The 27219-nt window shown below is 39.3% G+C and overlaps 1 protein-coding gene across 1 annotated transcript in view; it reads right to left on the bottom strand.

Annotated features, from left to right (window-relative positions):
- Positions 1 to 25992, bottom strand: part of LOC146477630 (uncharacterized) — a 45254-nt gene extending 19262 nt beyond the window's left edge. The window contains exons 1-4 of the mRNA XM_085113104.1: positions 25791 to 25992; positions 16799 to 16865; positions 15982 to 16033; positions 13294 to 14488 (exon numbers count right to left, since the gene is read on the bottom strand). Coding sequence (XP_084969230.1) covers positions 13294 to 14488; positions 15982 to 15999 — 1213 coding nt within the window. The 5' untranslated portion in view covers positions 16000 to 16033; positions 16799 to 16865; positions 25791 to 25992. The remainder of the gene's footprint in view (positions 1 to 13293; positions 14489 to 15981; positions 16034 to 16798; positions 16866 to 25790) is intronic.
- Between the last annotated feature and the right edge of the window lie 1227 nt (positions 25993 to 27219).

Below are 27219 nucleotides of genomic sequence, written 5' to 3' on the forward strand. Positions count from 1 at the left end.
TAAGGCATCATATTTGCGATAAACGTGATGTAGTTCGACCGAAAATGTCACGCAAACAAAATAAAACATTACTCTCTTTAATACTAAAAAAACACGTCGGATTTTGTAACCATGAGGTGCATCTAAGATAATGATGGATTTTGGCGACAAAGGAGTATTTGCGGTTCCAGTGGTAATGATGAATTTGGACGACAGAGGGGTATTTGGGCGAATACCTTTCCACCCTGATACCCTTTTTTTCTGGGCTTTCTATAAGAGATGTTCCAGCTTTTTCACTGGTAACAGCGCACGATCGCAAAATGTCACGCAGAACGTGCAATATGACACGCGTGCGAAAAGACATGCGTTCTATATGGGACGCGTGCGGATAAGTCAAACCTCACAGAACATCCGATTTACAGAAAGTTAACTCAACGAATCTATTTCATGATCACTGGAATAGCACAGAACTTTAATGACAAAATCAAAGCGCTCTGTGAGTGACCAAAGAATGAACTATTTCAAATTATGTCTACAGTTACTTGTTTATTAAACACGCAAAAAAGAAAATAAACTTCACTCGCACTGGAAGGTAACGCAAAGGTCGAAGTCTACGTTCATTCTTTTAGTGGTTTTGCGTGATTGCCAATGGACAAAATATCATGACACAAAAGAGAGTCTTTCCAGGATTTAAAAGGGCTTTAAATGAAAGAAGCTGGGTTTATAAAGTGGAAAGACACAGCAGCTCCCGTGGCGATTGAATAACAAGCAGAAACCGTCCAGTTTTCCTTCCAAGAACCGCCGAAAATATTTCCTTTCTGAATGCCGCGTCGCCGGATGAAACTTGATACACGTGAACGATTTTGGTTGCCTAGCACGTGACCGATTTCTTCCAGGCGTTTTCAGCGTGGCAATTCCTTTCTGCATCCAAACGACGGCTTCTTTCAACGTTTTGTAACATCGGAAGGGGCTTTAAGTTTTGCTAAAGCCCGGGTGCTAAAGTTGTTATTTTGGCTTTATCCAACGTAAAAATAAAAATGCGTTTAGCGTTGTGGTACTCAGTTGTTGTTGGTATGAATATGCAAATTTTCGGCGTTTACGTTTGTTCCAATGAATTGATCTTATCGCTAACACTCCACTCCGAAGGAAAGATTTTTATTTTTCAGATTCTACGTTTAGCGTGTCAATTTGGCGTGCCCGTGCGTTCACCTTTTTCCCTGTTTTCCCGTGAGGATCACATTTTGGTTTTATCCAAGTGAACGTAAATAAAGAAATTAATTCGTCAAGCATTGATTGTCACTGTGCATTAGCAAACTTTCAGTGTTTACATTTGTTCTGGTGAATAGATCTTATCGCTCACACTGGACCCCGAATGAAATTTATTTTCGAAGCTTCAGTTTTAGTTTCCTACTTTACCCTAAGCCTTTCACCCACGGAATGGTCTTGAATCTTTAAAGTTAATTGAACGTTTTCTTTTTTATATTGCGGCCAGAGAAATGAAATGTTTTGCTCGGCTGTATGTAAATTCAGTGTTTACGGCCTGATCTTATCGATTACGTTTGACACCGAATGGGGATTTATCGAGAAGAGCCAAAAGAGCGTCTGAGGTTAATAGGCCTTATCACGGTTTTCGACGTCATTTTGACGCAGAGTAGGCGAACACGTCTGGAATAACAGTGTTTGTATGGAAATCCGATGTCAAATAATTTTCAAAAAACATCGCATCTGAAAAATTCATGAATTGGAAACTTTTGGCACTAGGAAAACGATTTTAAGTAAAAAAATTTGAGGGATGTAGCTGTGCCAGAAAGCGTCCAGTCGTGTTTTGAACTTTCCATACATTTGTCTGTATAGCGACCAGCCGTGAACTGCTACTAAAAATAGTTCGCGGGAAAAAAATACAGGGAAATGTATGGAAAGTTCAAAACACGACTGGACGCTTTCTGGCACAGCTAGATCCCTCCAATTTTTTTCTCAAAATCCTTTCCCTAGTTCCAAAAGTTTCCAATTCACGAATTTTTCAGAAGCGATGTTTTATGAAAATTATTTGACATCGGATTCCCATACAAACACTGTTATTTCAGACGTGCTTGTCTACGCGTCAAAATGGCGTCGAAAACCGTGATAAGGCCTATTGAAGTCGATCTTTTGGAAAATATCCGTCCTGAAAGGAAAGTTGCCCCTTAGTTTCGTTCAATGGAAGGAGTTAGCAGACAACACACATACTAGCTGTTTTCTTTTAAGAATACGATATTCGTTGTGTTAATTTTACGTCCTTGTTTTTTGTCCCGTAATGGCGGCTTATGCTCGGTCAACATGTAGCGCACGCGCAGTAGATCACTGCGTTCTGGCGTATACGAAGAAATCCTATTTTATAACTTGGCGCTCCGCCCAAGTAATAATCTTGTGGTTAGTATAGGGTGCCAAATTTCTGCAGCATTTCTCAGTGAAAAACCAACTTTGCTATTTAAGATTTCAGTTTACTCAGTAGACAAGGGGAAGAAGAATGTGGTAAAAATACAATATCATGAAAAAGGGAAGATATTCTTCTTGAATAAGAAGCTAAGGGGAGAAAAGCAAAGATTGTCTGAAAATTGTACAAAACCACCAGTTTCTAAGAATCGAAGTAGGAATTAATACTGTAATCTTGCCTACTGCTTCTGAGAAGCTTAAGTGACGTGTATGTTCCACATTGTTATATAGTTGGAATTTTTTCCCAACAGCGAGGGCTCTAATTGGTTACTTCGAGGTCATGTTACATCTAACAATGAAACTGTTGCCTGTCAAAAATCTCTAAGCTGGCAACATTGCAAAATCTATGACGTCAGAGGGTAACAGTGCACTGTTATCCGTGAATGTTGCACGTGAACAGAGCGTGATGATAGCCTTTGACTGTAAGCCCGTTTTTCAAAGTCACTGACTTGCAATGGCGACTTCTTCACCCTTTACTGATTTGTCCCGACAAGAAATTGCCGGCCTTGTGGAAGAGAAAGACACCGAAACACACAGACAAAACTGCCTTTCCTACATTACAAGCCTTCTGTGGAGAAAAATATTCTGACAAAGACCAAGATTTTGACGAAATTTCTAAAGAAGAACTAACCAAACTCCTTGTGGATTTTATCCCAATGCAAGGAGAAAAAACCAGAGGAAACTACAAGAAAAAACAGCACTAAAAAGCATTCGCTTTGGCCTGCCACGATATTTTATCCTGAAAAGTGGATTTAACATCATTGCCAACGATGCTTTTAAACAGTCTAACCAAGTCTTTGAAGCAGCTGTGGTTCAACTTAAGCGACAAGGTTTTGCCAAAGTCGACCATCATGAACCAATAAGGAAAGCGGACTTGGCGACAATCTATTCGTCATATTAGTGCAGCTGCTTAGCCCAAAAAATATTAAAATCGTTCGTTTTGTGATACAAGCATGAAACTTTGCAAAAAGATAGCTCTTAGGCTCCTTATTAAATTCTGATATAGGGCCAACGTGAAATGTCACTTTGTGGGGAGATAGGCGGCGCCACGTTTGTCATTACATGAAAACGAGGCTGAAAGTGAAAACTGTGCAAAACTCCATATTTTTTACTAGCAATGCAGAGATTTTGATTGTAAACAATTCAAAGACCACATTTAAAGTATATTTAAAGTGTACTCGTTGTTTTTGAACGCTTTTTAGACCGTTATAATGTTATTTTAGTGGTGATGTAATTAAAGTACTTGTTACCTCCTTTATTTTAAAAAAGCCATCCTTTATCCTTGCAAATGTTGTTTTGTTGGGTAAGGGTAAGCCCTCGAAACCACTAAGAAGAAAAAAATGAGTTATTCACTAATTCACCCAGTCTTCTTCCCTCCCCTCCTTATTTCAAATAAAAAAGAGTACTAGCAGGGAAGAGCAGGAAAAATTGTGCGCCATAGAAGAGAAAGAGAATGTCCGTTACCAGTATACACAGCTCTGAAAATTCACGGTGAAACGAGAAAGAGGAGCCTTGTAGACGTCATGCACAAGCTTGGTTTATGCATTTCCTATGATCGGGTGATGGATATTTCCACGGACTTAGCTAATTCTGTCACGGCACAGTTTGAAAAGGAAGGTGTTGTCTGCCCTTCACAACTACGAAAAGATGTGTCCACTACAGCAGCCATCGGCAATATTGATCATAACCCGAGTTCTACAATGGCAAGCTACTCCTTTCATGGCACAACCATATCGCTAGTTCAGCATCCTACGGCCACCATAAAAGGAACTGAACGTAGAATAAATGTGATAGATGGAACTGTTCAAGAAGTGAAGGCTATAAGCGAGCTACCTATTGCATTTGGCAATGTTCCTCCTGCAGTTGTGCTAGTTAATGATCCCATCATTCCAGAGCCTCCCAGTTGTTATATAGGCCTAGAACACGGAACGATGACTCCAGTAGATGTGCCAGAAGAAGAAGAGTTCCAATGGCTTCGAAATGCAAAAGAGTTAGCATCAAAAGCAACTCTTGAGAAAGGTGACTTCATATCCTGGGCAGCATTCCATGCATGTCGTCAACCAACAACAGCGTTCCTGCAGTGATATCGCTTCTTCCTACGTTCAACGAGAACGCACATTCCGTCGCGATGATTCTACACGCTATGAATATGATCAAAGCTGCAGTAATTAGTCAACCCAGGCCAAACACCTATTATTGCACTGGATCAACCACTTTTTGCACTTGGAAAACTCATCCAGTGGAACTGGCCTTCAACTCATGGAGAGTCAAGAAGTTCATTCCGATGCTTGGTGGATTTCACATCGAGATGGCGGCATTTAAGCTTCCTGGAGATTGGCTTGATGGAAGTGGTTGGACCAGCGCCCTTGTAGCAGCTGAAGTTGCAACTGGAGGAGTTGCTGATTCTTTCATCAAAGCCACTCACGGCACAAGAACTAGACGGGTGCACCAGGTTACTGCCACTTGTTTGTTCATCCTGCCGAATAAGGCATAGAGTGATTACCTTGAAACCCTCGAGAATGGTGAAGAACCACTCCAGTTTACAGACTGGGTCAATAAAATGTCCAAAGAGCGCCTGCAGTTTCTGTATTGGAATCGAGTCCTCTTCTTAGAGTTATGTGTCTTGCAGTTAATCAGAGCATCAGAGAAGGTAACTTTTCACTGTACAAGAAGTCACTTGTCTCACTGGTTCCGTGGATGTTCTCACTAGACCACATCAACTTCGCCAGGTGGATGAGTGTACATATACGTGATATGAATTTACTATCTTCAACTCGCCCTGACATCCACCAGGAGTTCACAAATGGATCGTTCGTTGTACATAAGACTGAGAAGGTTTTCTCTTCAATTGCTTTAGACCATGCGCACGAGCAAGTGAATGCGCAGGTTAAAGGGGAAGGCGGAGCCGTCGGACTGACGGAAAATCCAGCAGCATTAAGAAGGTGGATGATCGCTAGGCCTGAAGTCGCAAGGATCATCCAGGAATTCGAGGAAACATATTCCAAAAAAGTCAGTGAAGAAAAGCGTCACCTTCATGAGCAAATTCCGGGCGTTTAGGCTGCCTTTAAGAAGGACGTGTTGTCACTCGTGTCAGCAATTGAGAACATGGGTAATCCCTTTGAGGAGGACAGTACAGACCTTCTTGTCCTAGACTCAAAAGAAATCATGGATGATACAGTAGTTAAAGCTGTGAAAGAGGTGCTGTCTATTGGTCAGGATCAGTGCAAAGCCTTTGTCAAAGAAAGATTCCAGGAATATAACCGAAGCAATAAAGAAGAACAAGTTACCCCTGTTCAAACAACAACAACAACAACAACAACAACAGAGGAACCCGACGAAGGATAAACAAGGAAAGCTGCAGCCCTTAAAAGAACGACTGTGCTTTATTTTCCCGTCTGTACACAGCCTGCCAAAGCCGTGATGGTAATCTCGAAGAATTTCTCAAGCACGAGAATCAGCCTTTTCCTCCAACTCTATCACAAGCAGGAAAAGTAAGGGATGGTCAAAAGTCAGACCTAGTGAAATGCATGGAAAGGCTTCTTGAAAGGAAGATTGATACACCCCAGGTTGAGGCGACAATAATTGATGGTGCAGTTATTGTCCAAATACTGAAGCCGGGAATGGCAACCACGTTTAAAGAGTATGCAGACTTCGTGTTTAAACCATATATTCCCAAGCAGCTGGAGGCCGTTCAAAGAGTGGACGTTGTGTGGGATGTATATCGTGAAGACAGTTTTAAGTCCACCACCACAGAAAGACGGGGCACAGGTACTCAAAGAAGGGTCGCATCATCCTCTAAGCTCCCTAAGAATTGGAAAAGCTTCCTTCATGTTGGTGACAACAAAACTGAGTTGTTCTTGTTTCTGGCTAAGGAGTTGCAGGCTATTGACATTGAGGGGAAGGAGGTGTACAACACCTATGGTGAATTCGTTCTCAGTTCTCAACCAACAGAGATGATGTTCACTCAATTGCTGAACAACTGGGACCACAAAGAAGCAAGGCTCTCCCAATGTTTCACTCAATCACTGGATGCGACACGGTATCGTTCTTTTCCGGAAGGGGGAAAACATCTTCTTGGGACGTGTGGAACGTGTTTCCACAAATCACGGACACCTTTTCAATGTTGGCTTCAGTTCCAGAAGAGATTCCTGAGCAGGCAATGGCCCTCATTGAGAGATTCGTAGTGCTTCTTTATAACAGAACAAGCTCACAAACGACAGTGAACGAAGCAAGACAGGAACTATTATCTAAAGGCAACCGAACCTTAGAGAATATTCCACCAACTCAAGCAGCCCTTCTCCAGCACACGAGGCGTGCAGTATACCAGGCTGGACACATTTGGGGGAAAGCTCTTGTTCCAAAACTAACACTACCAAGTCCTTCTGACTGGGACTGGGAAAAAGATGAAAACAGGTGGAAGCCGGTATGGACACTGTTACCTCAAGCACAGCAGATATGTTACAAACCCTTTTTACTGATACAGCGGCCATTTTTAATTCCATTGTTTCTAATAGCTATTATGGGATGCTCAGAGGAACATCCCATAATTTCTCTTAATATAAATTAAAACGACTGCCTTATAGGTATAAAGAGTCTATACTTAAAGGTGGCCTGACTATAATTGGTTTACTTCCGGGTTTTTGTGACGTCACTGATCACGTGACAATAACTGCTAGTCATAAATTGTTTCTTTTTCTTGTTTATTGCCCTACCTGAATGTTTTTACTCTATATGTTCCAGTAATTGAAAGGTTTTATAGCTGTTTAGCGATTTTCCTTATCAGCCTCTATTTCATGCCTGTCAAATAATGCCACGCCCCTTTCATCCCATAATAGTCGATTTCCCGATGGCCCTATATCAAAAAATATTTAGGACTATTAGTTCTATTGTTTTGCCAAGTTTCATGCTTGTATCACGAAACGAACGATTTCTCGCTTAACAGCCGTACTATATGATCAGTCATCACCAAACCCTAAGGAAACGCAGCGCTTCGTTTGGTTTAACGTGATGTATCAGCTTATTCGAAGAGGAAGAGAGAACCTTCAGCTTCACACGAAACAGTCATTTGCAGTCAGAGTTGACGCCACCGGACAAAAATGTCTACCAGAAGCTGGATGAACTGGACAAAACCCACTGGAAAAACGATGACCCATTTGACTCTTCAGGGGATGGAAGAATGTACAAAAGCGCGAATAATCTAAAAATTATCCCCAGGAAGGGCAAACTCCAACCTTTGCTGAACTTGCTGTGGCATAGGCCTAAGGCCCTTGATAACTTCAGTGAATCTGATAGTAAGAATACGCTAGGATCGTTAATGAAAACAATTTCCGTTCATAATATATACTCACTCAAGAGTATACTAACCATTGCATAAGATCGACAGCAGTACTTGTTCCCGATAACAACAATGTTGAAGCTCGGCATATTATGTGCGTGTCCGGGCACAAAAGTGAGAGTTGCATAAGGTCTTACAGTCAACAACTAACGGAATCTAAAACAAGATAAATATCACAAACTTTAACTTCTGCCTGAGCCAAGGTAGGATTGAAATTGTTCCTTTGAAAACTGAAGTTGAGCAAAGTAAGCTAAATGCGCTAAACGTACAAGCCCCCCTCTGCTAATGCACAATTTTGCTACCAGTAGTAGTCAAGAAACAGTTCACTTCCATACCAGAGCGTTTTTATCTGCTTGCAATATTGAAGTGAATTTCCATCATTATTCAACCTCACTTCACTGTAATACCTGCTCGACTCAAGGCCACCAATAGGCCTCTTTATATCGCCGTCGTGTATACTGTAAACTAGTTGAGAGAGAGTTTACTGTTGTTCATTGTGGTGGATACAATAACAATAAGTGTATTATCGTTTGTCTCACGATGTAGTCAGCTTGAGATGTAAATCACGACGTTTCGACTGCTTACTGCTAGTCTTCATCAGGAGATGAGGTCGACTGGTTACGTGGCACCATTTATACCACGATGGTCGGCTGTGATTGGTGCATTTCGATTCTCACTGTTCCGGCAAGAAGTTCAAGTTCAAGTTCAAGATCATGGTGTCCTTCGATGTAGAGCTGATGTTCAACAAGCTCACGAAGGGAAGAACAGCCCCCAGGAAAGAGCCCGGATCCGGCTAAACAAGATGGCGTGGTTTACAGGATTCCCTGTGAATGCGGCAAAGTCTACACTGGGAAAACAGGGAGATCTATGCATGACGGAATCAAAGAACACGACAGGGACATACGCCTCACCCGATCCCAGACCTCCGCCGTTTCTGAGCACGCCCACGAGACCGGCCATTATCCGTTTTAAAACGATGCAAAGTTTATTGATCTTCATCTCCTGATGAAGACTAGCAGTAAGCAGTCGAAACGTCGCGATTTACAAAGTGACTACCTCGAGACAAACGATAATACACTTATTGTTATTATAAACTAGTTGTTGCTATGGCTAACTGCCAACATATGGATATGTGAAGAGGAGAAAGCACGCAAACTAAGCGCAACAAGTTTATTTTCTAGCTATATAAAATTGAACTGTAACGACTGCAAACTCAACTGGTAAACCATGGAAAATATTCATATCAAATTTTGGCTGAAAAAGGAGCATTCATAAAGCGCCAAATATTCATATTCATAGATGTTTCAGTTTGAACGAAACAATTTTTGTGATGATCTTTGCTTGTACTTGATCATTAGGTGTTCTTTTAAAGCATGAGATACGAGACAGTGGTTGTCTTAGCCTCCGTTTACAGTTGAAGGCTCCGTTCGCGAGGAATGTATTGGTTTACAAAAGATTGCTAATATATGCGTTTCATGAAAAATTTCACGAAAACTGTCAGGAGGACGAGGATTCGTCTTTCAAAATAGTATTTCAGTAAAAATTTCATTTAATTTTTTTGTGATGTGGATTTCCCACAAGTGCTCCAACATTTTCAACAAAGTCCGTCACGCCAACGATGCTTTGTCACTGATCGATTTGAGATGTTGTCGAGGCGTAAATTCTTCGCCATAAACTCTCAAATGTCCACTGTTCAAACTGTCGAGTACTTTTTAGAAGTATTATTTCATTTACTCAGTGTTTCAAAAAAGTTACTGTACTTCATTCCAACGGAGTTCTGCAGCCAAGCAGCAAATGCTTTTTGATTTTCCCTACAAGTAAATTATAGGCTGTATCGTTTGCTGTCAAAAGGATGGAAGTCATAGAGTTGCAAGTGGAAAGAAGCTCACATTTTCAATTTAGCGCCTCAAGTTGCTAGACATAAACAGCAACAACTCCTCACAGTTTCACCTTCCTTTGCAGAAACACCCTTCTCTACATTTTGTCTTTCCCTTGCATGTGTGTTCAAAAAAAAAATATCAGTTTTAAGATATCTTCCTTATTTGGAGAGACAGCAGACGCCCTGGTGAAACTTTGCAAGAACATTTTTTCACCAAACTATTCAACTAATAATTACGTCTATCTAGGAGTTTCTGCCTCATATCATCAGGGGTTCCAAATACTCAAGACAATAATACGTGTAGCATGAAGCTACACTTTATTGGTTTCTCAGTGTTTGGAACCCCTGATGAAGCACTCACCCTGTGATGCTCCGTCTTTGTTTCTCTCAACGAAAAAATTAGGGGGACTGTTATCAAAATGAGACAACAGTTATCATCTGATAACCAACGTCTGATTTTGTACTGGGTCACGTGACATATTTTGCCCAATAATACCCACTAATAATAATAATTGTGGATGATTACTAAATTTTTGTAGAGTCAGCAAGCATGAAATAATTTTTATGAAAGTAAAAACATTTTTCTTTTGTTGAAATGTGATTTATATCAGTGGTGAAAAAAAATAAACATGTTTCGAATGAATCTTCATCCATCTTCAGTACATTAACTCCGTTAGTGGGTGTGAAATAAATACAAAAGTATGTTACAATAAAGCTAATTACAACATGACAATAAATATAGAGCAAACAACCAATTACAACGTGACAAGAAATTATAAATTAAAGTAAAAATATAGCTAATTTTGGTATGACGATGACAAAGGAACAGAACAGAAAATACATACTGAGTAGACAAACAAAACTAAATAGCTGTTATAATAGTGATCTAGTTTTGTTTGCCTATTCAGTATGTATTTCCTGTTCAGTTCCTTTGTCATTAATTGTTAATTAGTTACTATATTTTCACTTTTCTTGAAAAGGAATAGCAAATGTAAGTTACTACATTATGGCACAAATACGTGATCGTTTTTAAAACTGGTATCTGCCCACCTTTGAACAGGTATGCATAAACTTCAATAAATATTGAAGTGATAGTTAAGTAGACAAATCTGGTTAGCTGGCATTGTTTTACATATTAAGCTCCTCTACCTGGTTTGGGTCGAAGGCTGACATAGTGATGTTCATGCAGGTGTCCCAACACAAGCTGGCTGCTGCTGCTAACATCATGTTCTGGGTGGATAGTTAAGTCATGTGACAGACTGCTGATCACGTGAATGCATGTTTTAAAGCAGTTTGCTGCAGCATGGAGAATGACGTGGTCACCCCATGTCCCATCTGCTGCCATGTTTCTCAGGTAATCAGACCAAGACTGATGTCCATGTACAAAGTTAAACAGTTCTGTCCCATCTTGCTGCAAGAGAAGAACATAGCAATAACAAAAAAATGTCAAAATACGCTGTGCCACTTCATCCAGTGATCAACTGGTGGGTAAAGCTTTTCACTAAATTGGCCAGTGCATCGACCCGCAACAAACCAAATTATACCAAAACATGTTAGCTGTTCCATAATTTAATTAATCCAATAAGTTATGCATTCAGTTGTTAATGAATAACTGAAGCATTGGATATATTGCACTTTCAGAGCTTTACTTCGCTTTAAGTATCCAAATGATATCAGCCTTTGAGTAATGTACATGTACCAAATGTCCAAGAAAATTAGCAACCATAATTTTTAGAATTGACTTCTGCCTTCTCTTGCAAAATGACATCAGCAAGATATGCAGCAACAATCAAGTTTTATCTTGATAGAGGTATTTTTCAGTCAGCGACATGTGCAGGCATACTGTATTCGGAAAAAGAAAATCTGAATTCTCTCCCCTAACAGAGTTGGCCCTTTGACCATCCATTTGGATAATTATTATAGCAATCAGCTACATTGACAAGAGACTTGTGGGAGCTAAGACCATTAAACTACATTCATGCAGTGACAAACATCTACATACTGCTAGGATTTGAATGAGATATTGTGTTTGTTGTGATGAATTCATGATAGAGATATAGTTTTCAGTCAGCCACTTTGGCATACTCGAGAAAGAAACTCCAACTTCTCCCATTTTATTGCTTTGCTAGATTTGTTTCACCACAAAATAAAACTCACTTGTTAGACATTGCCAATACTAACATACCAGTGTAGGGTTCTCCTTGAGGTATTGGACTATGTGCTGCCTCAGTGCTTCATGAGAGATTTGGATTCCTTTCAACAGGTCCAGTTGTTCTGATAATGCATAAAACATGCAATTCCCTGATCCTACGTTATCAGAAATGTGGAAGCCTTTGTCTGCAGCAATTTTCTTTAACTCCTCTAGAAGATGTGTTTTGCCAGTGATCTTGCCTGCATCATATTGCATTTGCTCAAGACCACGGAAAATTTGTTCAGCTGTCACAACTAAAACCACCAATAAAAGGAACAACAAGTGTATTTCCAAGAATTCTATAATTATACTGTTATAGAATATACAAGTATCAAAAATCTAAATAATTATTATTTAACAAGGCAACAAGACATACGCAGTTTTTGCAAATGCTACATGTACATGTACATGTACATGTTGGCAAATTTTTGTCAGTGATTGTTGTCATTAAAAAAACTAATTCATGGGTTTGAGAGACTGGAAGGAAAGGAAGCTGACTGTAACCTGCTACTGAAGACTGACTTCCAACAGGAAAACCTTCAGAGGGAAAAATATTGTAATGAGCAAAATTAGCCAACATAGCATAGCATCTTAGGAGTGTAAAGATACACAGTGCTTGAGGCATCAACATCACAATAATATATAGTGCTGTACAAAATGTACTGGACTTTATTAACATCTCAGACCACAAGGCAACAAGACATATGCGGTTTTTGCAAATGCTACATGTACATGTTGGCAAATTGTTGTCAGTGATTGTTGTCATTAAAAAACTAATTACCGCCTACCTTCAGTTCCACTTCTCAGATGAGTTTGAGAGACTGCAGGGAAAGGGAGCTGACTGTAGCCTGCTACTGAAGACTGACTTCCAACAGAGAAACCTTCAGAGGGAAAAATATTGTAATAAGCAAAATTAGCCAACATAGCATCTTAGGAGTGTAAAGATACACAGTAGCATCAACATCTCAATAATATATAGTGTTGTACAAAATATACTGGACTTTGTTAGCATCTCAGACCACAATCAGCAGACCAAATTGCATTAACATCCTTTCCCAAATCAATTTAAGAATACATGTACAGTAATATAAGGTAGCTTGCACAGCCTTCAGACATACAGTGTATGGACTGCATTATCATCATAATAATTATTATTTCAAAGCATGGTGAGAATAGAAATACATGTATGTCCTGTAGCAGTAATAATAATATTATTTAATGGAAGACTTTATAAATTCAAAGAAATCCAGATATTCAATGGATAAATTTGCATGTGTTTCTAAAGGCCGACTCCCCTTTCTGTCATCATTTCATGAATTGACCTCTCCTTCACAAACCCATTTTCTGGGGTATCTGTTCTTGTAAGTAAATAAAATAAGACAAGGATAAGTACTACAAGTCACATCACCCACAAGTAAATCAACAAATGAATTTTACCTGAAGTGATGTTCATCATTCTGTGGACAAGTAACCTGCACTGCTCTTTCCAGCTGTACATCTTTCCATACTTTTCACTAATAAACTTAGTTTCTGCAAATCGTACATTTCTTCTTTTCTGACTGACACTCCTGATTGCCTCTGCCCACCTGTTAGGATCGTCTGAATCCACTACACAGTTTGAACCATGGAGCACATTCTTAAGAGCTTCTCCGAAACCAGAGTTGCCACTTACAAGCACCGGAAGACCAGCAGATAAAGCTTCAAGAGCAGACAGACCAAACTCCTCAGATCTTGACGGCATAATAGCAAGATCTACCTCACAAAACTGTTTAGCCAACTGCTCTCTTTCTTTGAAACCACGTACAACAAGTTGATCACGGGAAATTCCTTGCTGGAGCAACATTTCTGCTACTTGCTGCTCTTTTCCACTTTCTACTCCAACAACCTTCAGTTTGTAGGGCTGTGGCATGTGTTTCAACTTTGCAATTGCCTGAGCAGCAATGTCATAACCTTTCAGCTGCAAGTCTTCACTGTCACCATTCCCTAGCAACAGAACAGAAAATGTTCTTCTTTCCTCAGAAGCTTGCTTTACATCAGCAAACTCAGAGAAGATGCCTGGGGTGAGGTTGAGAATATTTTGATCTTTGTGAAAGGGACGCAGATATCCTGACAAAGCTTCAGCCAGCTTGGGTCCAACTGCTACAGTTTGGTCAGACAATTGACAGAGTTTGACTTCTAATTTGAACCTTTCCCTTCCTTTAGAAACAGCACCTACATTGGTTTTGAACATTCCAAGCTCTTCGGGGTCAGTATGGACAACCTGAATCCATTTACAATCATGGTAGCGTTTTATCAGTTGCACTTGTTTACCAAGCTGAACTCCCTGGCCTATCACACAGTCCATGATATGACCTTTTGGAATAGTTGCCAACCAATCAACTGGGTCATAACCAGGCATTTTTTCTGCCCGAAGAAGATGGACATTTTGATCAGCAGCGACTCTTTTATCCTCTTCACTGCATTCAGGGAGATAGACACTGACTTGCACATCAGGGAACTTTGCCAACTGAATGGCAAGCTCTCTATTGATGGTTGACACACCTCCTTTTGTTGACCTCCATTCACTGCTTAGAAGAGTCACTCTCAATATTCTTCTGGAGGACAAACTTGGATCTTCCTCTTCATGACCTTCCTGTGATGTACAGACTATGTTAAGAAAGGAGGACTCCCAAAAGACAATATATTTACTGATAGAGTGCCAGCTGTATGTTTCCTTCTCAAATTAATTAGTTAAGGCAAAGGGTTAATAAACAAAGAATATTGGGCATATTATTATAAATTTGCAGATATCCATTTTCTGCTTCGAGAAAACAGTGTTTTGCTTGAAGTGAGGAGGTAAAACTTGACTTGCAGTTGCAAAAACATTCTTGAATTTTGGAATTGGAATCTGGAATGTAAAAACAAACAAATCCACTAATCCCCTAAAAACTGATGCACTCCACCTTCATGTTCAAAATCAACCCATTCACTTTATGATTGTCTGCATGAAATTGGCTGATCAGTCAGGAGAGACCAACATTACATGAATTTGAGAATTTACTGACAGTTTGGGGTTTGGGGAAAATTGGCATACAGCATCTGAACAGCAGACTGTGTGTGTGTTCAGTGCAATGTGCTAACTAGTACATCTGTTTGATTAAGGAGGACCTACAATGGACGACAGATGTCCTTGGGACAGTTGCTAGTAAGAATCTTTTCAAATTTGCGTGTTTTACTCTCCCCGTCATTATTATGACCCTTTAGCTACATGTACACATCCACCCTCCCCCCTTCCCCCAGGCAATGTTGAAAAGATCTTATAGTGAGCATGGACACTTACTTTGCTTGTGTAACGTCTGTCCAACCCACCCAGTTCAACATTGTTTGGGGGGGGAGGGGGAAATTACCGCCAAGTTTGCTGCTATAGCGTTGACTGTCCCAGCACTTTTAGCCCGCATTGTAGTTTAACATAGCAGGAACCACATGGTAAATTTGCTCTCAACCTTTTGTATAGAGCCAAAAAATAGCCAGGACAAAGCATATACAAATGTAATTGGCAAGTAACAGTCCCTGCATCCCTGCTCTGATAAAAACCCTGCAGTGTGTAAGTTAATTATAAAAACAAACTAAAGGATTTTCAACGTTTCTAAATACTACATGTACAGATCAGTCATAAACTTGTTGCAGGCTGAAGCCCTGTAATCTTATGCCAACCATTACCTGTCATTTTACCTGTAATTCTCTCAAAAGTTACTGTATGTTCGATTGAAACTACATGATTAAAAATAGCTTTACTATTCAAAATCCATTTTTATGAAATCTCCTTCATAGTACAAAGCAAGCCAAGTTGTTTAATATATATGAAATTCAAATTAGTTTCTATGACAAGCTGAATTCAACTTTAATTTGTCATAAGTACATAAATTATGATCATCTGGGTGAGTGTAGTCCTGAGAAGGACTGTTTGGGGTGACTTTGACTGACGTTTCCACAACCTGAGAGGAAGTCATCTTCGATTGACAAAAAGTTGTGTGTTGTAATTATTATTACTTTACACCACCAGAGTTCAATGACACATCCAGAAACATTTAAGCTTACAGTTCATCATAATAGACAACCAAGTTTCCGTAAAGCCAAAGATAATACCTTTGATAGCCCTGACATCACAGGAAGCCTTTAATCTTGTTGATTACTGAAACTGAAAAAAAAAATAGAAACTCAAACATTTGATAAGAACTGTGGTTTTAATTTAGTTTAGATTTATAATTATGCACAGGAAAGTCCTAATAAGAAACTAAAAAAATAAAAATAAAAATTGATTGACAGAAGCAAACAAAAGAGGGACTCTGATGGGGAGAACTCTTGTTAAGTGAATAACTAATTATAAAACAGCTTATTTTTTTAACCCACAAGATGCACTAAAACAGAGATATAATAATGATAATAACAATAATATGATATTTATCCAGGGAGCCCACTCGCCTTGGCGGTTTTTAGGGGGCCCCTACAAATTAAAAAATATGAAATAAAAAATAAAATTACCTAAAAAATGATTTCACAATATCAAACGAATTTCAAAACAGCTAAACAATCAGATTAAGTGTATCGATCATTCACAAACTTTTAAGCTTTCCCTTAAAAAGGGACAATGATTTGCTGGCAACAAATACAGTCAAACAGCTAGCACAGGTTTTAAAACATACCATACTGTGCGTAGCCTTTAGTTTCTTCTTTACTCGTAACAGACAACAAAGACAACAAGGTGTTATATTTATTCAACTTTATCAAGTGTTTATTAGGGACTAGTGCCAAGTAAGGCAGATTGAGGTGCCCAAGGGGCAACCACTCAGCACAATTTGGTTGCCCTATCATAACTTTGGTTGTCCGGGACAACCAGACAACCGTTAATTTCAAACCCTGATATAAAGAGTTAGAAATTGCTGGTATCAATGTTGTAACTTACCAAATCATACTCCAAGAACATTTGCACATCTTGAACGAACACTTCAACACTTGAACTGACAGATAAACTGAAATCAAGAGTAGAACAAACACAAACAAAGATAAGTTACAGTAGTGTTAGTATTCCCCTGAATATTAATTAGGGTTGTGGCCAAAAGTGACATGGCAACAAGATGTGTTGAGGTTAACAAAATCCATCATTTGATTAGTGATTTGTATTTTTGTCTCAAACCTAAATTTCCAGCAATTTTGTCAAAGCAATTGCCTAGGATAACCATTTCCCTTTGAAGTAGCCATATGCATTAACAGAAAAACCCTCAAAAAAGCCATCCGCAAAGTCTCAGTTGTACAGTCTCTTAGGACTGACCATCTAATGCTGGTGATGTGTTGGTGAGATGACAGTTCTCAGAGAAGCTACTGTGGGAAGGGACCAGCCACTCCCTTTGAGATCTCTGTTTGCAAGTACTTGTCAATGCTCTGGACACTAATAATTATTTGTGATACAAACAACACGCCTTTAATAGCGGGATCAAGAAGAGCCCGCAACCTATTTTGCACTCCATATCTGGAATTTGGAGTAAGTTGTTCTCCCAAAATCGATTGATAATTATAATCCTCGTAAACCAATCAGAATCCATTTCCACTCGAACAATAATATTTTAAAAGATGGCCGCCACGTTGGTCAGTGTACTCGATTTTCAAAGCCAAAGTTTCGAAACATTGGAGTGTTAACGTACATTTACATGTAAAAGATTGAAAATGGAAAGGAACAGTTTTTTAAAACTCAAGAGCAGCAATTAAGCGATGAAAACTTGTTTTGACAAACTTCATTTGAGATTCGACACAAAAATATGGCAAATATCAGACTTTGGTTGGGCGTGTACTTGCACAATTTCTTCATGCGAAAACTTGACAAACTAATTTAGCAAATATGGGACTTGACATGTGCAACAGTAATATCACTGGATTCCAAAGTTCAAGAGGTGGATTACTCGCAGTGGATTTAGCCTTACTCGGCAAGTCTTTCCGTTGTTTACATACTTGTACCTACAATTTCGCCACAGAATAAGATATTAGGCATTCTTTTGCATTTTGAAGCATCTATTTAAGCAGTGCTGGCATGTTTGGCTTTATAAATTCGATTCAGAGCAACCTTCCAATCGATCGACTCTTACGCCGAAGCACGTGGAGACTTCTAGCATGCTTTTCAGCAATTAGTGAACCATTTCTTGGCTCGATAAGAGAGAATCACATTTTCCAACAGCAACAGCTTCCTGGCCCACATTGGCCTACTATTGAATCAAGCAGGGGCACAGTTTTGCCGCACTTATAATGTACACTCAGTTTGGTTGCCTCAAATCACCCAAATTATGCTTCAGCCTAAACTTAAACTAGCACGGAAAAATAATCCCAGTAACCTTATCACAAACAAAAGCTTGATGTTTAATTATAAATCATTATTTTTTTTGCCAGCACTACTGAATGTTGAGACATGCAGGTTTTTTGATGATAACTACCAAATGCGATGGCCAACCAATTTCAATGCTTAACAAAAGTTTCATCAAAAATCCCTCGACTCAAAAGTGTTCTTACTAGCCCGCACTTCCTAACCCTTGGTTATTTATAGTAAGAAGCTTAGCCATGCGTGTCGAGATCAGGGTGGTGTCTGTATCTGCGTCATCAAAAATTACAAACCAAGAGGAAATGTTTGATCTTTTCATCAGCTTACCCCAAAACATTTATTTTGATAGAAACGGAGACTTGAAGTTAATGTTAGCATTCTGTGATAACTGTGACGTCAAGAACACTTTCTTCGGAGACATTTCAGTAAGCGTGTCTCATATGTACTTTTATAATAAAGTTTTGATATAACGCGCGCCCTGATTGGTTGAAACAGCATGCTTTATCAGAGTACAGATGCACAGAGCAACAGTGACACGCCATCGGCCCATTTGTAAAATGGCCGACCAATTCCCCGACGTCTCTCTCGGGTTTTGTTTTGACTCAGACGTCTTGTATGGCCTGGAAAACGAAAACGGGCTCTTACCTTCAATAGATGTAAACCATCCTGTGAGTGCCAGTACAAGTTTCCCAGTTATTGAAAGTGAAGTTTCCAAAGAAGTTACCGATGGAAACACAGAGCCAATTAGCGACATAAACAAGCAAAAATTTGCAAACATGCATGTAAGTGCCGAAATTGACGAAATTATAACGAGAGGAGAGACAAAAAACACCAAAGATAACACAAAATGGGCAGTCCGAGTTTTTGAAGGTAAGCTGTAAAAATGTCATAAGCTTAAGTACAGTGTTAAAAACTGAAATACGGCAAATACTTGAACAGCTATACTTTCGTGCTAAAAATAAAAATTAGAAAATTTTAACAATTAAGCTTAAGTTTAATATTAGCTAGCAAATACACACATATATACAAGAACTTAACACTTTCCTCAAAGACCTATCTCATAAACAAGTATTTTTTTTTCTTCTGACGTTTTATAATAGCTTGGTGCTGTGAAAGAAAAATCGCGAGGACCGGCTTCACGAAATGAACAACAAAGAGCTAATGACAACTACCTTTGCCAGTTCTACGCTGAAGCTCGCACAAAAGATGGTGAATTGTACTCCAGGTCATCCCTTCTTGGAATTCGAAATGCAATAGAAAGATACCTCAACAATCCGCCACTTAACAGAGGAATTTCCATTACAAAAGGAATCGAATTTCAAGCCTCAAACAACCTCCTACAAAGTCAGACAAAGTTAAACAAGTGCGAAAACAAAGAAAATACCAAACACAAACCTCCCATTGGAGACGCAGACCTTCAAAAGTTGAAATCCTCCAATGCAATCCGGGGAGACAATCCTTGGGGTCTTCTGCGGAATTTCTGGTTTCACATTAACCTGTACTGGTGTCGTCGCGGACGCGAAGGTCAATGAGAACTAACAAAACAAAGTTTCCAGTTCTTGATGGACCAGAGCGAGCGCGAATATGTTTCAATGACCCACGACGAGGCCAAAAAGAACCACCCAGGGGGAATTGACGACACCAGTGGTATGGAAAAGGAGGCTAGGATGTATTCAACATCAGAAGATCAACTTTTTGACAGCCTCAACTGCCTAAAGGTCTATCTCCAAAAGTTAAACCCCCACTGCAAAGCAATCTTCCAGTACCCAAAACAAGCCGTGACACAAGAAGATCATGCAAGTCTGGTATAACAACAAACCTCTGGGGGTCAACCGACTTGCAGGAATGATGAAGGAAATTTCCAAACTGGCGTCTCTGTCAAGAATTTACACCAATCACAGTGTCAAAGCAACTGCAATCACGCTGTGGTCCGACGCGCAAGTTCCATAGCGGCACATCATGGCCATCTCCGGTCATCACAGTGAAGCAAGCCTCAAAAATTACGCTCGCCCTTCGAGTCTATGGCGCGTTTTTAGTGTCAAAATTCAAACTATCAATTCAAATATTCGATCCTTCAATTCAAACATTCAATCTTTCAATTCAAACATTCGATCCTTCAATTCAAATCTGCAATTGTTCGGTTCAAACTTTCGATCCTTCAATACAAACATTCAATCCTTCAGTGCAAATATGGAATGGGTCGATTCAAACATTCCATCATTCAATCCAAATATGGAATTGTTTGTTTCAAACATTCGATTCTTCAATCCAAACACCCTTTTCTTCAATCCAGAAATGCCATTCTTCAAGTTAAACATGCATTCATTGTATTGCCTGGCCTATCATTCAGTTCAAGCATGCATTTCGTCGATTCAAACATGCCATTTTTCAATTCAAACATTTGATCATTCAATCCAAACGTGTATTTCTTCAATCACATCCTGAAACTCAAACACTACACCATAAATTCCGCGTTCAATTTCGATAGAAAATGCTGAAATCCTGCTGTTGAAACATTCTGCACTTTAATTTTAAGATATGAAATCCAGATTATAAACTCAAACATAGTCTCACAATGTAGTTGTGCAGTGGCTCGATTCAAACATTCACTTCGGCGATTCAAACATTCAGCTCAGCAGTCCAAACTTTCAGTTCCTCTCCAGTAGTCTGGAACCGAGGGGACTCTGTAAAACAAGGATACAGACGGGCGGATGCGGACGGCGGATGGGGCTTTAAAAAAAAAAAAAAAAAAAAAAGAAGAAGTGGAAGAAAATAGGATGTTGATACGGTTAAATTTATTGGTTAATTGTCACCTTCTAAGAAATGCTAGCTTTGGCTTTTTTTAAATTTTATTTTTATTTTTTTTAATTTGAAATATTTTATATCTTATTGTCAGTCAAACAGCGAAAACGCTGTGGAATGTTTCTTCTCGTTTTTTAACCAAATCAGTCTGAGTTTGCAGTGGAACTCCGTACATAAGTACGACACACCATCCGGCAAAACAACACGTTCACATTCATGCACATTCACAGGATAATCTGATTAACGGGTAAAGTACTGTCAAGCTCTTGTTAGGTATTATAGATTGGAAATCGTGGTTATTGTTCGAACAGACAGATCGATACAAGTTATTAAAAAATGATTTTAAGATGTCCAAAGACTTCCCTGCGTCAGACTTGGGAACGTGTCAGAGCAATTGGACAAAACCTTATACGCCTGGCCCCAGTTGTTCAAAGAGCGGATAGTTTTATTCACTGGATAGGTTGCTATCCAGCAGATGAAATGCGTGCAAGATTTTCCCAATAGCCCTATAATTCATGGATAGAGTAGAAACATATGTCAAATTTAAGTATGGGATTGTGTGGAAAACTTGCCAAAAGGCGTTACCGGTAGTTGGAGTACATTTGCTCCGCTGGATAGCGACTTATCCGGTGGATAAAGTTATCCACTCTTTGAACAACTGGGGCCTGGTTCGACCAATCACGAAAGCTTCAAAGCATCAACCGGTTGGTTAGACAAATTCTGCTTTCTTTATTACATTTTTTTTACATTCCTGTCTCATTAATATTCATATTTTCGATTATCCGGACATTTTATTCAAGTTCCAACGAGTCCGGATAATCAAGGTTCGACTGTACCAAGTTCACGGAGAAGACGACCCCTGACCTGACTGGGGACTGAAGGCCGCCGCCGAGGCAATAGGAGGAAAACCAGAAACTGACCGAAAAAAACATGTTTTTCTGTCAGATAAAATAATCTGAATGTTCCAAGATGAGAAAAACCAAAATCCGCAATGAATATCAAAACCGAAAAGACGCAACCCCCGATCAAAAAAAGCCCCCATATTGCAAGGAAAATTTCGCTTGTGTACAAATTTAAAGGGAAGAAAATGACACGTTCAGAAATCCTACGCCGGGAAATCTTTGGACATCTTAAAATAATTTTTTAATAACTTGTATCGATCTGCCTGTTTGAACAATAACCACGATTTCCAATCTTTAATGCCTAACAAAAGCTCGTACAGTACTTTACCTGTTAATCAGATTATCCTGTAAATGTTCATGAATAATGTGAACTTGTTGTTTTTCCGGATGGTGTGTCGACTAATGTACCGAGTTCCACTGCAAACTCAGACTGATTTGGTTGAAAAACGAGAAGAAACATCCCATAGCGTTTTCGCTGTTTGACTGACAATAAAATATAAAATCAATTCAAATTAAAAGAAAAAAAAAATTTAAAAAAAAGCCAAAGCTAGCATTTCTTAGAGGGTGACAATTAACCAATAAATTTGATCCGCCGTCCGCATCCGCCCGTCCGTATCCTTGTTTTACAGAGTTCCCTCGGTTCCAGACTACTGGAGAGGAACTGAAAGTTTGGACTGCTGAGCTGAATGTTTGAATCGCCGAAGTGAATGTTTGAATCGAGCCACTGCACAACTACATTGTGAGACTATGTTTGAGTTTATAATCTGGATTTCATATCTTAAAATTAAAGTGCAGAATGTTTCAACAGCAGGATTTCAGCATTTTCTATCGAAATTGAACGCGGAATTTATGGTGTAGTGTTTGAGTTTCAGGATTTGATTGAAGAAATACACGTTTGGATTGAATGATCAAATGTTTGAATTGAAAAATGGCATGTTTGAATCGACGAAATGCATGCTTGAACTGAATGATAGGCCAGGCAATACAATGGATGCATGTTTAACTTGAAGAATGGCATTTCTGGATTGAAGAAAAGGGTGTTTGGATTGAAGAATCGAATGTTTGAAACACACAATTCCATATTTGGATTGAATGATGGAATGTTTGAATTGACCCGTTCCATTTTTGCACTGAAGGATTGAATGTTTGTATTGAAGGATCGAAAGTTTGAACCGAACAATTGCAGATTTGAATTGAAGGATCGAATGTTTGAACCGAACAATTGCAGGTTTGAATTGAAGGATCGAATATTTGAATTGGTAGTTTGAATTTTGACACTAAAAACGTGCCATACGAGTCAACAACTGAGAGCTTGTTCAGATATCCTTTCCGGTGCACTGAGTGGAAGGCCACAGCTGTCACAGGAACCCACTTTTTCCAACGCTGTCGCCAGTTCTAGCAATCCTCTTGCTCCCGTGAAGTCTACTCAAGTTTTCCATTCACAAACCACCACGCAGCAGTTTGCTAAATACCAGCCACAAGCTTTAAGCAGTTTGTTTTCCAATTGTCATGTTAATAACGTGAAAAATTCAGCCAGATTTCATTAAACACTTTACTTTTCGATCCTGATTTTTGAACTGAAAACTCGTCCGACATTCGAACTAAGCTACGGTATTTTAGTTTGTGAACTTTGATGCTTTGACATGTTGACAGCTTTCGTTTTTTTCAACCAACAAGATGCCTATACTGGCATTTACGCATGATCCTGTGCATGATTTATTTCTGTTGTACGCTTTGCAGATTTTTAAAGCTATCCTCCCTTTGCAATTGAAATATTGCGTTAGGGTACTCAAGAAAATACCGGGAATTTTGTTCTGAAAACGTCATGACAGGGTGACTCACGCGCTATTTATATTTCCTATGATGCTCTGCATGATTTATTTCTGTTGTACGCTTTGCAGATTTTTAAAGCTATCCTCACTTCGCAATTGAAATATTGCGTTACGGTACTCGAGAAAATACCAGGAATTTTGTTCTGAAAACGTCATGACAGGGTGACTCATGTGCTATTTATATTTCCTATTTATCTATTCGCACACTGGAAATAGCTTTCGATAAACGTCATGACCCAGGACATATTACACACTGTATCTGACTCACCTAACCCTTTTGCTGCGGGCCATACTCGTCGCGATAATCTTCATCACTTTCTCCGTCAAATTCATTGCCAAAAATGTCTTACGGATCAGCAGAATCGTTCCAAAGCCTCTCTAGAACATCGTCAGCTGTGTATCCACTCATTGTTTGTAAGTTTCAAGCGAAAAAAGGATGAAGTAATCACAAAATTCACCCAAAAACCACACGTGGAAATCCAAGATGGCCGATAATTTGCAGTTGACAAGAAAAACAAATCTTGTAGGTTTTTTGGTCATGTTTCTGTTACCAAATGTACGAGTCTTTACCAGGCCCTCATAAGTTTATTTATATGCAGTTTGATTGTTTTTACTATGTGCCGTATTATTCATACAAGCACTGTAACTTAGGACGTACTGAGTACGTCCTCATAGCATATGAGTAATCTGATACAGGACGTACTCAGTACGTTCCTTGTGGCAGTGAAAGGGTTAAGCTGGACAGAAGACAGTATTATTGTGGAAGACAAAAATTAAAGACTGTAGACAAAAAGCCTTGAATTCCTAAATGAACACGAAAACTTTAAGTGGAAATTGACAAACAAACCTTTATTTTTTTTTATGGAGTAGATTTCTGTTTAGGCATCAGTTCGACAAAGCCTGCAGCAGAGGTCATGTTTTAAGCCTACGCCTGTCCATATTGCAGAACACGATCTGGCCTGAGTCAATGCCAATTTCTTCGCTGCGAGCTGTCCATTTTCCACCGTTTTAACTGACGAGTGCTTCTTAGAAGTTATTCTTTCAATTTACTGCTTCAAAAGGGTTAATTTTCTTTTTGAAAACCACACATTTGAATCTAAGACATTACAACAATATGGCCACGTCAATAAAGAAGCCTTTTCAGTTCCACCGAGAGATCACTGGGACGTGACGAGCACTATAGTAATTAACTCCAGTAAATACACTAAGATATTGTATTCTGATTGGACCGTTTTTGTTTAAGACAATAAGGACAATAGCAGACAAAAATATCCCCTCCAGGAGAAAACTGAATTTGATAAATGCAAAACGAGTTAATAATTGAAAGATGCAGATTTCAGGCTACCATGAAAAAAAAAAATATGACGACGAAGATGTCGAGCCCATTTTAAGACACGCGCTGCCCTCAGGGCATCACGCGTAATAATTCTAACAAGGATTGTGATTGGCTTATTTTAGCGTGCCTTATCAGAGTACAGATGCACGCTGACGCCACATCTGTTCGTTCCGAAAATTAAGTTCGTTTTGAAAATGAGGGTGAATGCAGGGGGAAATAGAAGAATTTTTCATAAAACAAATTCACAAAACATCATAAAACAAATAGAGAAGCCTCGACTGTGCTCTGTTCTGTTGTAAAGCACTTAGGAAGTGGCTAAAGCACTCAAGAAGTAGGGAGAAACACTCGACTACGTCTCGTGTTTCCCCCTACACTTCTTTCGTACTCTAGCCGCTTCCTGCGCGTGTTTTACAACAGAATTAACAGAGCACAGTCGAGGCTTCTTTATTTGTTAATTCAACGCTAACCTCATTTAAGTATCAGAGCCACGCAGACACGTCGATCAAGTTAAACTTAACCCAGAGAAGCAAATAATAGCAACATAAAACGTGTTCGTTATCAAGTCAATAGTAAGTTTAGATCATCAATTTCAAGCAACAATCAGACCCATCTTCATTCATAGATTAAAGTGGATATTGAATCGACGGTTGTTTGAAAGTTAAAAACGAGGCTAAAGAAAGCAAACTATACACGCTATATCCATTTTGTCGTACGCCTACCTTCGACAAATGCACCAAACGATCAGCTTCACGATCCACGGAGAAAGTTTGCCCACAGTTAAGCTCCATGAAGTTGATGCGCTCGCTACATGTTAACAATCTCGGTAAAAAAAAAAAAGGTTTTCTCACCCCATGATTGCAATATTAATAGCAAAAGTACGAGTAAATTATGTTTTAACACGAGAAGGTAGAGGAAAACCTTCTTCGCTTCCTCCTTCTCGGAATGCACGCTTTGAAGGAAGGTTTTTTTCCCAGATTGAGCTTCGTTTTCCAAATATGGAAGTGATCTGATTTGCAGGATTGGAAAGTCACGACAATGGACTTACGAAAAAAGGAAAGTGGAATTCTCGTGCCTTTCGTACTTGTTGTCATAAATTCGGTTTGTAATAGTTACTTCGTGAAAGAGATTTCCTTTCAATTCTTTTGTTTATTGGACATAATTCTTAAGATTCACATGTATCCTTAAAATATGTATTCTGTCCCATCGCTGAAAACGCAGAAAATCCGAAGCCCCGGCAAATTGATAACAATAAAAGAAAAACAAAAGGTACGGGCAAATCCTGACTCATTGAGTGCTTTCCTTTCTTGGGTATTTCAACTTCTTGATACATTTTCAGCTTGTAAAGTAACTCTGATATGTAAAGTGAAACAAATCTTCCGTCTTGTTCTGATAACGTCACTTGCACCCAAGCCTCTGATCTCGTGCGCCAGTAAATACCACTTATTAACCTCGTCCGTTCGGTCATTACAGGGAAATCTCAGACCGAGGCCTTGATGTATTGACCGAGCGATAGCAAGGTCAATACATCAAGGCCGAGGTCTGAGATTTCCCTGTGATGACCGAACGGACGAGGTTGATAAGTTATTTATTATGTGGCCTTTTTAGCGCTATTCTTAAAAACACCGGAAGTAATTTTTCACATCCGCTTGCGCGCGCAAGAGGTCGTTCACTGAACCGAAACGAACCTGGCGATGCGATCGAAACCACAAGACACAGTTTCTTTGACAATGAGACAATTTTTGTCTCTACTAGTATATTTGGTTTATTTGTTTACATTGGCGCTTTTCGCTTCTGTCAAACGTATTTTTCGTAAGAACCTGTTTCCGTTGGCGTTTTCCTACGTCGGTGCAACGTATATTTAGCTCTATTCGTTTACGTTGGCGCATTGTCGTCTGTGCAACGTATATTTGGTTATTAGTTTACGTTGGCGTTTTTCGCGTCTGTGCAACGCATATTTCCTAAAAACTTGCTTTACGTTGGCGTTTACAACGTCTGTGCAACGTATATTTGGTTATTAGTTTACGTTGGCGCTTTTCGCGTCTGTGCAAGGAATATTTCGTAAGAATTTGTTTACGTTGGCGTTTTTTCGTTACAACGTCTGTGCAACGTATATTTGGTCTTTCGATTTGCGTTGGCGCTTTTTTTACG

Source organism: Pavona decussata, unplaced genomic scaffold (assembly GCF_977016875.1).
Source record: "Pavona decussata unplaced genomic scaffold, jaPavDecu1.1 SCAFFOLD_69, whole genome shotgun sequence".
Lineage (NCBI taxonomy): Eukaryota > Metazoa > Cnidaria > Anthozoa > Scleractinia > Agariciidae > Pavona > Pavona decussata.